General features: G+C 50.6%; 2 protein-coding genes across 2 annotated transcripts; both read left to right on the forward strand.

Moving 5' to 3' along the window:
* Positions 1-536: 536 nt before the first annotated feature.
* On the forward strand, positions 537-3,880 carry LOC123043876 (pentatricopeptide repeat-containing protein At5g04780, mitochondrial). Its single transcript, XM_044466466.1, has one exon. The coding sequence runs from the start codon at positions 760-762 to the stop codon at positions 2,962-2,964; it is 2,205 nt and encodes a 734-aa protein (XP_044322401.1). The 5' UTR covers positions 537-759; the 3' UTR covers positions 2,965-3,880.
* Positions 3,881-6,491: 2,611 nt separating this feature from the next.
* LOC123043877 (probable leucine-rich repeat receptor-like protein kinase IMK3) lies at positions 6,492-9,355 on the forward strand. Its single transcript, XM_044466467.1, has 2 exons — positions 6,492-8,410; positions 8,505-9,355. The coding sequence occupies exons 1-2, from the start codon at positions 6,670-6,672 to the stop codon at positions 9,128-9,130; spliced, it is 2,367 nt and encodes a 788-aa protein (XP_044322402.1). The 5' UTR covers positions 6,492-6,669; the 3' UTR covers positions 9,131-9,355.
* The last annotated feature ends 3,774 nt before the right edge of the window (positions 9,356-13,129 follow it).

A 13,129-nucleotide genomic window follows, 5' to 3' on the forward strand; every position in this document is an offset into this window, starting at 1 on the left:
CGCCGGTCCGCCAGGGCGACCCCGGGCAGGGGTCCAGCAGTGGCGTCTGCGTGAAGGAGTCGAAGTACGACGACAACGGCGGCGACGTCGGCGGCGATGGCGACCTCGCCTCTCTCAGCGCGTTATTTCGCGGACTGTTTGTTTTTTAAGTATTTTATCTATGTAAAAAAACTATTTCAGTTCGCCGAGATTATGTACTGTTTCACCGAATATTTGCCCCGTTCGCTGAATTTTAGACAAATAAATGTTCAAAAAATAAAAAACCAGACGCCTGGGGCCGACACTGGGGGCATCGGCTAGGAACCCGATCGCCCCAGGCCTATTTTAGCGCCGGTTCGCCCTCAGGCGGCAACTTTTCGAACCGCCTGGGGGCCAACAGCTGGAGATGCTCTTAGCTGTATGTTATGCATCCATCTTTCTTGTACTACCATGGGAAAGCACTGGTATTTAGCATTGGCCTCTTATTGAATGAAATGACTAGAGTTGTTTCTTGTAAGCGGTTGGTTAATGGTAAATATGCACTTGTGTTTACGTAAATGATGATCCCTATGAGTGTGCTTTGTTTGATTTTTGTGCACTGTATTTGAATATTACAGTGTGCATACAAATCAAACAAAGTAACATCCGTCTTTCGCCAGCGCCCTTCCTCCCTCCAACCCGGCGCTCGCCTCCGCCTCCGCCTCCGCCTCCACGCGCGCGCGCCATCCCTCGCCTCGCGGCCTCGCCTCCGAGGCTACTACACCAGCGGCCAGCCGATTCATGCGACACGCGGCTAGGAGAGCTGCGGCCGCGCTGCTATCGCCGCCGACTATCTCACCTCGCTCCACCGCACTGCCATCGCCGCCGACTTCCTCGTCTCCCTCCTCCCCGCCGCCCCTCCGGCGTCTCCAGTCCCTTCCCGCGAGCGCGCCCGAGGCAGGACTGGTCCGGACTCCCCGCGAGCGCTTCCCCGTTCCGAGCCCCTGCGTGAGAGGCTCCCACTTCCACGATGCACGCGGGGTGCTCGACGAAACGCCCAAGAGGAGCGCGGCCGCGTGGACGGCGGCCATCGCTGGCTGTGCGCGCGCCGGCCGGCACGCGGACGGCATGGGCGCGTTCGCGGAGATGCTCGCCGAGGGCGGAACCGCGCCGAACGCGTTTGTTCTCGCCGCCGTCCTCAGGTGCTGCTCGGGCCTCGGCGACGTGGAGTCGGGCAAGCGCATCCATGGATGGCTGCTGAGGAACGGGGTGCATCTGGACCGGGTGCTGTGTAACGCCGTTCTCGACATGTACGCCAAGTGCGGGGACTGCGAGGGGACTAAGCGGGCATTCAGAGCCATGGCCGAGGTTGACGTCGTCTCCTGGAATATCGTGATCAGCGCGTGTCTGCAGAGCGGCGACGTTCTTGGGTCGGTGCAGCTGTTTGATGAGTCGCCGATGCGAGACACTTCAAGCTGGAACACAATCATCAGCGGCTTGATGCGGAATCGGTGCGCTGCCAAGGCGCTGGACCGCCTTTATCATATGGCACGAGCTGGAGTGGAGTTTAATCACTACACATACTCCACGGCGCTTGCCTTGGCTGGCATGCTTTCTTTGCTAGACCTCGGCCGGCAGCTCCATGGCCGTGTGCTGACAGCTGCACTGGAGACTGACGCATTTGTTCGGAGCTCTCTCATGGACATGTACTGCAAGTGCGGCTCAATGGAGGCTGCCGTGTTGATCTTTGATAGATGGTCGCATCTTACCGGCGACATGAAATTTGCATGGAGCACAATGGTCGCTGGATACGTCCAGAATGGCAGGGAGGAAGAAGCTTTTGAGTTCTTCCGGTTGATGCTGCGTCAAGGGGTTGCTGCAGATCAGTTCACCCTCACCAGTGCAGTTGCAGCGTGTGCAAATGCAGGGATGGTTGAGCAAGGTAGGCAAGTGCATGGATGTGTCGAGAAGCTAGGGCACAGTTTTGATGCACCATTAGCATCTACCTTCGTCGACATGTATGCTAAGTGTGGCAACCTTGACGACGCTTGCAGGATGTTTGACAGAGCTCCCATGAAGAACGTTGCTCTCTGGACTTCAATGCTGTGCTCCTATGCGTCCCATGGGAAAGGTAGGATGGCCATAGAACTCTTCAACAGGATGATTGCAGAAAAGATCAAACCAAATGAGGTCACCCTCGTCGGTGTTCTATCTGCCTGTAGCCATGGCAGATTGGTCAGTGAAGGAGAGCACTTCTTCAAGCTAATGCAAGAAGAGTATGGAATTGTTCCGAGCATTGAACATTACAATTGCATGGTTGATCTTTATGGTCGAGCTGGACTGCTCAACAAAGCAAATAACTTCATCAACGAAAACAAGATTAAGCATGAATCTATTGTCTGGAAGACATTACTGTCAGCTTGTCGTGTTCACAAGGACATGGAGCATGCAAAACTTGCTTCTGAAAGTTTGATTCAACTGGAGCAATGTGATGCTGGGTCATATGTTATGCTGTCAAACATGTATGCCACTCACAGCAAATGGCGTGATACTTCGAAGCTCAGAAGTTTGATGCGGGAAAGGGGGGTTCGAAAGCAACCCGGACAATCCTGGATCCATCTGAAGAACATTGTGCATACTTTTGTCGCGGGGGACACGGCACACCCGAGATCATCTGAAATTTATACCTGCTTGGCAAAGTCGATGGAGAGAATAAAGGAACTGGGGTACACCAGTAGAATTGATCTTGTTGCTCATGATGTGGAGGAGGAACAGAGGGAGACAGCTCTGAGGTTCCACAGTGAGAAGCTTGCCATGGCGTTTGGGATCATCAGCACTCCCAGTGGGACTCCACTTCGAATCTTCAAGAACCTGCGTATTTGTGTAGACTGCCATGAAGCAATCAAGTATGTAAGCCGAGCCACAGATAGGGAGATCGTTGTGCGAGATTTGTATCGGTTTCATCATTTCAAGGATGCAAGGTGTTCTTGTGAGGATTTCTGGTGAAAGATTTACCTCAACAATTTTGGTGGCAAATTTTTCGCACGCTGGTCAAAGTTTTTTCTCCTTCTTTTCTTCCTCCCGCACCCGCACATTTGCTCCTTCGCACACTCGGTTGTTGCTGCCAGCACCTTTCAACAGCGCACCACCGCCTTTGAGCCCTGCCTCTTCTTTGTAATGGTGCCATGGTGAGCGGGCGGTCGTTATGTTACGAGGAGGGCATCATGATCTGATGGGTGACAACGGGGTCCTCGCTGACCAGCTACAGTGATGGCAGCATTGACACTGCTCCGACTACTTTGTGTCGTCCTTCCTGGTCGCGTGGCTTCTTCGTGGCGGGAGCAGTGGGAGGTGGACATGCGGTTGGTGAAGGTTGAGGAAGGTGCGGCGAGCTTCATGTCAACCAGAGAAGGGACAGAAGGGCGCGGCGTCGCGAGGAGGTCGAAGGAGTGCGAGGTGGGACAGGGAGGCCGGGACTGTGCAATTGGGACCATGGCGATCGGAAAAGGGCAGCCCTGGGAAGGCAGCGGCGACTGTGTGCCGAATGCGATTGGTAGGAAGCCAGTGTCAGCCCTTGTTCTAATTTTTTTATAATCTGGAACTCCTGTAAAGATTATATCACTCCCGGGGAAGGATGTTGGTGTTGGTGTCCATTGGGATGGAACTTTGAGGCGACCTTTAAGATCGGAGAGATGCATGACTAAACGGCCCATGCAAATAATGGAGGGACACAAGTAGCTCCAGCAGACTTTGGCAAATTTTTGCAGTTAAAGAAGGCAAAAAATGCTACACCTACGTAAATGCTGTGCTCTTTATGTTTTTTTTAGGGAATTGCTCTTTACGTAATATTCCTACTCCATCCATATATATATAGGGCCTAATGCGTTTTTCGAAATGTCTTTGACTATTGATAAGGTGAATAGTATATGACATGTATAATGTGAAAATTATAACATTGGAAACTCCTTTCACATACGAATTTGACAGTATGATTTGTGTAATTTACATGTCATATATTATTGCTCTGACATGTAATGGATAAAGGGAGTAACTAACCTCTCCACGATGCCTTGTATTTAGCGTTCCCACTGGTGAACGAGCCAATGTGCACCCCGCCTACCCATCGCGCACCCTTTTGGGCCAGCCCATGTGCGGCTTAGGATGTCTTCTGTTTTTCATTTCATTTTTATTTTATTATTATATTCAAATAATACGTAATCTCATAAAAATTCAAATTTCTAAAAAATACGAGTTATGAAAGAATGTTCATGGATTTAAAAATGTTTGTGATTTTGAAAGATGTTGGCATGTTAAAAACTTGTTCTCTCTTTAAAAAAATGTTCAGGAAATCAAAAGTTGTTCATGATTGTGAAAAAAATGTTTGCAAATTAAAAAAATGATCGCTGATCCAAAACATGTTCATGAATTAGAAAAAATATCCATGCATCTCAAAAAATGCTCGTTGTTTCAAAAAAATGATCACGAGTTTCAAAACAATGTCACAATTTTAAAAATTATTTGTGAATTTCTAAAAATTGTTCGGGAATTCAAAACATGTTCATGAATAAAAAAATGTTTGTGATTTTGTATAAAAATGTTCATGTATTCAAAAGTACTCGCGATTTCCTAAAATTGTTTGGGAAATAAAAATGTTTGTGAATTTGAAAGAATGTTTGTGAATTCAAAATATGTTCACAAAATTCAAGAAATATTCAAGGATTTAAAAAATTGTACACAAATTTTTTAAAAATTTTCATGGATTCAAATAAAGTTCATCCATTTGATTTTTTTTGTACAATTCAAGAAATGTTTATATACAAAGCAAAAAAACATCGTGAATTTATAAAATTGTTCCACAATGTCGGCCCAAAGTGGACGCGACCTCTTACTGGTGCCTACATTGAAGCGGCGCGTCGGCCGTGAGAGTGCCGCTCGCGGCATGCTCGGTTGAACACGCCTCCTCGCCTGCATTCATTAAAGTCGCACGTGTGCCGAGAAACCTACTTCGACCACACGTTCGTTCGCGAGCCGACCGTGAGAACACCTCCCGATGCACGCCCGGCTGAACACGCCCCTCGCCTGCCCGGCTAAAAACACCTCCTCGCATGCATTCATTAAAGCCGCACGTGTGCCGAAAAACCTACTCTAACCACACGTTCGTTAGCGGGTCGATCGACATTAAACATAACATCGATTGCCTTCTCACGTCCACTGGCTATTAAAATGAGGCCAGACACCAAGAAAGAAGTGCACCACACCTTCGCTCTCCATCTCCTCCTTGCATCATATTCTCCACACTGTCCATGGCACCCGACGAGCAGGAAGAGGGGTTCTCCATCATAAAAGCCAGCTGGGTGGCCCACAGGAATACGGGCTAGGCAACTCGCTGCTCGACCTCCCAAGCCGCTCAAGGCCGTCAGTACCATGGGCAAGGTTGTAGGCTGGCGCGCAGAGGAACAAGTGGCCGCTCCATGTGGCGTGTGGTTAAGCAAGTCGCTGCTGCAAACCAGCTCGCGGAGGAGCACGGCGGCACGGGCAAATATGCTACTGGATGATGCGGGGTCGTACCGCTCCTCCCGCGGCATTCACCGTCAACGTGCGCGGAACCGCGCCCTGCCGACGGAGAAAGAAGTCGACGTCGTGGAGATCAACGAGGCGGCCAACACATCCACGGTCACCGCCGACAACGAGAAAAAGTGGATCATTGGAGGCCGCCGCCATTTGGGTCCCACGAAGGCCACCGTCAGCGCGTTGCCGGTGTGCCCCACTTCGCAGGCCACCGTCGCCCCCCACCCCCAAAACCAACCAGGATCCGTGCTTCACGGAAGAGGAGGCCGCTCCGATGAGTGGCGCAACCGGACATAAGGAAGGTACGGAAGAAGCGGAGGTTGTTCTTCTCCTCTCGCTGAAGCATAACCCTTCAGGGTATCCGGCAGTCCGACGAGCGGGCTCCCGAACACGGGGAAGACATGTCAACGGAGGGGCCTCGGAGGGGGCGGGGGTTCATTTTCCGGGGCTCATGGCTGGCCGGAATATGGAACGGGCGCCGACGGTCATTTTAGTCTAGTTTTAGTGTCCGATCTAGTTGAAAAATGTCTAAATGTAACGAATTTGCTCCGATTCAGATGAAAAGCATCCGATTTTATTATGTAAAAAAATTGTTCGGTTTTTGTTCATTTGAAATCTAAACCGGACATACGCGGCTAGCTTTGGATTGTCAGCTTTGAATATGCCCCTGACATGGCGATGTCCATGGACGCGTCGACGTATAGGAGGTCAAATTAGTTCAGTCGGATTGTAGATGCTCTAATGCTGCTATTAGCAAACGCGGGACGATGCGGGACGGGCCGCAGACGTGTCGTTGCTCCGCAGACATCGTGTACACTTTGCATCCTGAACGAGTTAATCTGAAACTAGCCGTTGGGAGGGAATCAACCCATCCATTAGCTCGTGCTCCCCTCCTGCCTCTACTAGCCGTTGGCGGCCTCGTGCGCGCCCTCGTCTTCTTCCCCGCGCCCATCTCTGCCGCGCCAGGAATCGCTCGCGGGCGCGCCACATTTATGACACCACCACCGCACCACACTCCCCCACCTTACCTACCTACGAGCCCGCCCCCTCCCTCACTCCTCCCCCCTCGCCACCGCAGCGTCTCTCCCGGACTCCATAGCCTCCCTGCTCCTGCTTCCGTTCGTCTACAGACCGGCCGGCACCATGCCGCTGCGGCTCGGCAGTAACCGCGCGGCCGCCCTGCTGCTCGTCCTGCACTGCTGCTGCGTTTCACTTCTCTTCCCGTCGCCGGCGGCCGCTGCCCACGGCCACCATCCCGCCGGGGACGGCGTCGTGATCAGCGAGGCGGACCGGCAGGGCCTGCAGGCCATCAAGGGGGACCTCTCCGACCCCCGCGGCTTCCTCCGCTCCTGGAACGCCACCGGCCTCGGCGGCGCCTGCTCGGGCGCCTGGACGGGGATCAAGTGCGTCAACGGCAACGTCGTCGCCATCACGCTCCCCTGGCGCGGCCTCGCCGGCACCCTCTCCGCGCGGGGGCTCGGCCAGCTCACCCGGCTCCGCCGCCTCAGCCTCCACGACAACGCCATCGCCGGGGCCGTCCCGAGCTCGCTCGGCTTCCTCCCCGACCTCCGCGGCCTCTACCTCTTCAACAACCGCTTCTCCGGCGCCGTCCCGCCGGAGATCGGCCGCTGCCTCGCGCTGCAGTCTTTCGACGCCAGCAGTAATCTCCTCACCGGCGTCCTCCCGGCCTCGATTGCCAACTCCACCAAGCTCATCCGCCTCAACCTAAGCCGCAACGCCATCTCCGGCGAGGTCCCCGCGGAGGTCGTCGGCTCCTCGTCGCTCCTCTTCCTCGACCTCTCATACAACAAGCTCTCCGGCCGCATCCCCGACTCTTTCGGGGGCGGCTCCAAGGCGCCGTCCTCGTCCTCGCGGAAAGAAGCCGTCACCGGGAGCTACCAGCTCGTCTTCCTCAGCCTCGCGCACAACTCGCTCGACGGGCCGGTGCCGGAGTCGCTCGCCGGGCTCAGCAAGCTGCAGGAGGTTCACCTGGACGGCAACAACCTCAACGGCTCCATCCCTGCCCAGCTGGGGTCGCTTCACGACCTCAAGACGCTCGACCTCTCGGGCAACGCGCTCGCCGGAGAGATCCCGGAGAGCCTTGCAAACCTCACCGCAACGCTCCAGTCCTTCAACGTCTCGTACAACAACCTCTCCGGCGCGGTGCCGGCCTCGCTCGCCCAGAAGTTTGGGCCCACCTCCTTCGCCGGTAACATACTGCTCTGCGGCTACTCTGCTTCCTCGCCGCCCTGTCCCGTGTCTCCGTCTCCGGCGCCGGCATCAACCTCGCAGGGGGCAGCCGGGCGCCACGGCCTCCGCAAGTTCAGCACCAAGGAGCTCGCACTGATCATCGCCGGGATCGTGATCGGCGTCCTCATCTTGCTGTCGCTCTGCTGCCTCCTGCTCTGCTTATTGACAAGGAAGAAGAAGTCCGGCACTAGCACCGGAGCACGGAGCGGGAAGCAGTCGTCAAGCAAGGACGCCGCCGGCGCCGGCGCCGCTGCAGCTGCCGGGCGAGGCGAGAAGCCGGGGGCGTCCGAGGCGGAGTCCGGCGGCGACGTGGGAGGCAAGCTGGTGCACTTCGACGGGCCGCTGGCGTTCACGGCCGACGACCTGCTGTGCGCCACCGCGGAGATCATGGGGAAGAGCACGTACGGCACGGTGTACAAGGCGACGCTGGAGGACGGCAGCCTGGTGGCCGTGAAGCGGCTGCGGGAGAAGATCACCAAGGGGCAGAAGGAGTTCGAGGCGGAGGCGGCGGCGCTCGGCAAGGTCCGGCACCCCAACCTGCTCTCCCTCAGAGCCTACTACCTCGGCCCCAAGGGGGAGAAGCTGCTCGTCTTCGATTACATTCCCAAGGGCAGCCTCTCCGCCTTCTTGCACGGTGAGATTCCCTCCTTAAAAATTGTTCTTCCATTGAAGCTGGATTCAACTCTGTGGTTCTGAGTTCTGACATTTGGTTCATGGCGTTGGTTCAGCTCGAGCTCCGAACACGCCGGTGGACTGGGCGACGCGGATGGCGATCGCCAAGGGGACGGCCCGCGGGCTCGCCTACCTCCACGACGACATGAACATCCTCCACGGCAACCTCACCGGCAGCAACGTCCTCCTCGACGACGACTCCAGCCCCAAGATCGCCGACATCGGCCTGTCCCGCCTCATGACGGCCGCCGCCAACTCGAGCGTGCTCGCCGCGGCGGGCGCGCTGGGGTACCGCGCGCCGGAGCTGTCCAAGCTCAAGAAGGCCAGCGGCAAGACGGACGTGTACAGCCTCGGCGTGATCATCCTGGAGCTCCTCACCGGCAAGTCCCCCGCCGACACGACCAACGGCATGGACCTGCCGCAGTGGGTGGGGTCCATCGTGAAGGAGGAGTGGACGAACGAGGTGTTCGACCTGGAGCTGATGCGGGACACGGCCGCCGGCCCGGAGGGGGACGAGCTCATGGACACGCTCAAGCTCGCGCTGCAGTGCGTCGAGGTCTCGCCGTCGGCCAGGCCCGAGGCGCGGGAGGTGCTGCGGCAGCTCGAGGAGATCCGGCCTGGGCCGGAGGGCGGCGCCGGGCCAAGCGAGGAAGGCCATGTTGCTTCTGCAAGCAACGAGTAGAGAAGAAAGAAGATTGTTACATTGAGGTTTAGTTGTTTTGATAATTCTTTGATTCATTTGAAAACCTAGTATATTCATAAGTTGAAGGGATTGTCCTTCTTTTTCATTTTCTATAGTTTGTATAGGCAAATATTATTTGCGCCACTAGAATCTCTGTCAGGAATTCCAAACCCATATAAACATTATTGATTTATCACAAACTGTTGATCACATTCTGGTTCTGAATTTCTTACAGCCTGCTTCCTCGTCAGTAAACTGTTGATCACATTCTGGTTCTGAATTTCTTACAGCCTTTTCAGAATTTCAAACTGAATTTTGATTCGCACTCCTTCTGAAAGTAAATAGGGGTACTCCAGTGGCTTGGATTAATCAAGAGTAACCATTCGCAGTAAACCTCGCTCTCTCTTTTCGAGAAAAGAAAAAACTCTCTCTCCGAAAATCCATCTCTGCACCGGAGCTCACGTGCACCCACGCTGACGAAAAAAATAAAACAAATATTAGAAAAATTAAAAAATTCCAATTTTGTTGTGAGGTAGAAAATTTGATGCGTGAGGGCCGCTCCAATTTTCAAATTATTTGGACATCTGATGAGCTCTCAGAAAAAAAGACGTATTGTGATTTGGTCCGATTTGTCTTTTTTACTGTTCATGTACTGTTTTGGTCCGATTTGTCTTTTTTACTGAGAGCTGCTCAAAGGTCCAAATGACTTGAAATTTGGAGCGGGCCTCATGCATCAAATTTTCTACCGCACATTTTTTTATTGGAATTTTTTGAATCTTGTTTGAATTTTTTACGATTTTTTTTCTAACCGGGTGCAGAAGAGTCTGGACATCGAAACGCCCTACTCCTCTCTCTCTTCCTTCTAAATCCTATTTACAGTAAGAAGCCTCCTAGCATGTGGAAATCCACTTCTGAGTCTAGACTCATCTTCATCCACGCCGACGAAAAAAATTCAAAATAAATACTAGAAAATTCAAAAAACATCAAAAAATTGCATGGTAGATAATTTGATGTGTGAGGTCCGCTGATTTGAAAATTGGAGCGGACCTCACGTACTAAAGTTTCTACCATGCATTTTTTTGGAATTTTTGTGATTTTTTTTCTAACCGGGTGCAAATGAGTCCGGGCACCGAAAAGCTGCACTCCCTAGCATGCCAAATTTTTCCCATATGTCCAGATGATTTGAAAATTGGAGCGGACCTCGCGTACTAAATTTCTACCATGCAAATAATTTTTTTGGATTTTTCTGATTTTTGTGATTTTTTTCTGACCGAATGCAGATGGCACCGAAAAGTTGCACTCCCCGCAAAGTGTTTTTTACCAAACTGGGAGCTACAGGTTATCTTCCCACCAATGAGGTGCTGCCAGATCTAAAGTTGTGGGACCATGTGCTTGTGTATATGAAAGTATTCATTGCAAAAAATCTCTTGTATTTCTAATTTTAGTCTAATCAATGTCAGAATGATGTAGTACCTTTTCACAGGAACACGGTACGCATGCATGCATGCAGAATCTCTCATCTGTGTCACACACAAATTCATCCATTTTATCTTTGTTTAAAATTTTAGATGGACAATATCTCTAACACTAATTTTCTATTATTGAAATCTTTTATATATTCAAATTCCTAAACATGTGATCTATAGAACGAGACCAATTCTGAATATATTTAAACTAGTTTAAGTTTTTCTATTTCAATCATATCAAAATTTAAATTTCACTTATTTCAAATGAGTGAGTGTAATTTGTTTTCTGAAACTAGTGAAATGTGTGAAATCTATCTTTTCGAATGAGTGAAATCTGTTCTTTGAAACGAGCGAAACATATTATTACAATTGAGTGAGTGTAATGTGTTTCTCTAAATTGAGTGAAAGCTAATTATGTAAGTGAAATTAGTTTTTTGAAATAAATAAAACCAAATTTTTAAGATGAGTGAAATCCTTTCAAATACACATGCCACATTTTTTTGGTGTGAAATACGTGAAACTAGTTATTTCAAAAAAATTAAACTAGTTATTTCAAACATGTGAAACTGATTATTTCAATTTTTTTTTTTGAAATGAGCAAAATATGTTTTATGAAGCGAGTGAAATTGTTTTTGGAAATAATTGAAATATGTTTTTGAAGTAATTGAAATCAGTAAATCAAAATGACCGAAATCAAGTTTTTATGGCAAAACCTGTGGAATGTGTATTTGAAAGGAGTGAAACTGATTGTTTCAAATATAGGAAATATTTTTTCAAAGCGAAACAATTTTATGCTTTGTGAAAGTCATTTCAAAGATAACTGAAATACATAAAATAAAAAGTATTTCAAATATATCCAAGATTGATCTTGTTCTAAAGATCCAGTCACCACGATTCCAAATATATAAAAAGTTTAAAAAATGGACATTTCACTTAACAAATATCAATCATTTAAAATTTAAGGAGTACATGTCATTTGTATGGAGAGAGAATGCATGCAGCGTGCATCTCTCAATTCTAACTCTCTCTCTCTCTTCTCTGCAAAAAGCTGCTATTCATTGTTTTGTCTCAGACCGTATTACAAAGTATACTTGCTGGAATGAATTATTGTGTTATACTGGGTCGGACTGCACGGATCTTGATGTAACCGATGGACAGTGGATCCAACACCGGTACATCCCGGCTCCGGTAAAATTACTTATTCGCTGCACTCCCTAGCATGCCAAATTTCTTCTCCCAGATTGTTTACCAATCCAATATCTGAACTTCCCTCTTATCTTACATCTTACATTCTTAAGAAATTGATCCCATCACTATTAATTTTCTCAACATGCATAATCTCCACATCAGCATGATGCCATGTCGGCATTCTCTCAACATGCAATCTCCACGTCAACCAAAAAATAATCCATGAATTTTGGGATCAATCTCAACAGCGGTGCAGGTCTCTCCACATTCTTCCGCTCTGCTCCAATGTTGGCCATCCTCCCTTGGCTGCGCCCTCCCTCCATCCCTCCGCTGCCTTTGACCTCCATTGATGGCCAGATTAGTGAGATGCCAAGATGCAGGACACAACCAAGAAGACTCTCCTAAGGAAGCCGCTCAATCTCCCTTACTTATTCCCACACATGGTCAGGTGCTTTTGTTTATAGTGAAGCCGCTCCCTTGAGTTCTAACTGTTGGGAACATAGCTTGCAATTTCAAAAAATTCCTACGATCACGCAAGATCTATCTAGGAGATGCATAGCAACGAGATGAGGAGAGTGTGTCTACGTACCCTCATAGACCGAAAGCGGAAGCGTTTGACAACGCAGTTGATGTAGTCGAATTTCTTCTCGTTCCGACCGATCAAGTACCAAACGTACGACACCTCCGAGTTCTGCACACGTTCAGCTCGATGACGTCCCTCGAACTCTTGATCCAGTAGAGCATCGAGGAAGTAGATGAGTTCCGCCAGCACGACCGCGTGGTGACGTTGATGGGGAAGTGATCCGCGCAGGGCTTCTCCTAAGCACTACGGGAATATGACCGGAGGCGTAAACCATGGAGGGGGGCGCCGCACACGGCTAGGAATCAATATTGTGTGTTCTAGCGGAGCCCCCCCATATATATATAGGTGGGAGGGGGAGTGGAGCACCAAGGAGCGCCCCAAGTAGAAGGAATCCTACTTGGGGGCCTCCTCCAATTCGGCCTCCCCCCTTCCTTTTATTGGACAAGGGGGAAAGGAAGGAGGGGGGAGGGGAAGGAAGTAGGAGTCCTACTTCATACTTTCCTTCTCCTCCTCTCCTTTCCTTTCCTCCCCATATGGCTGGCCCTATAGGGGGCGCACCAACCCCTTGTAGACTGGTGTGTTCCCTCACTTGGCCCATTAAGCCCATATCTTTGTCGGGGGTACCCGAAACTCCTTTCCGGTGAACCGATAAGTACCTGGTACCCCCGGAGCACTTCCAGTGTCCGAATATCATCGTCCTATATATGAATCTTTACCTCTCGACCATTTCGAGACTCCTCGTCATGTCCGTGATCTCATACG

Source organism: Triticum aestivum, chromosome 2B (genome assembly GCF_018294505.1).
Source record: "Triticum aestivum cultivar Chinese Spring chromosome 2B, IWGSC CS RefSeq v2.1, whole genome shotgun sequence".
Lineage (NCBI taxonomy): Eukaryota > Viridiplantae > Streptophyta > Magnoliopsida > Poales > Poaceae > Triticum > Triticum aestivum.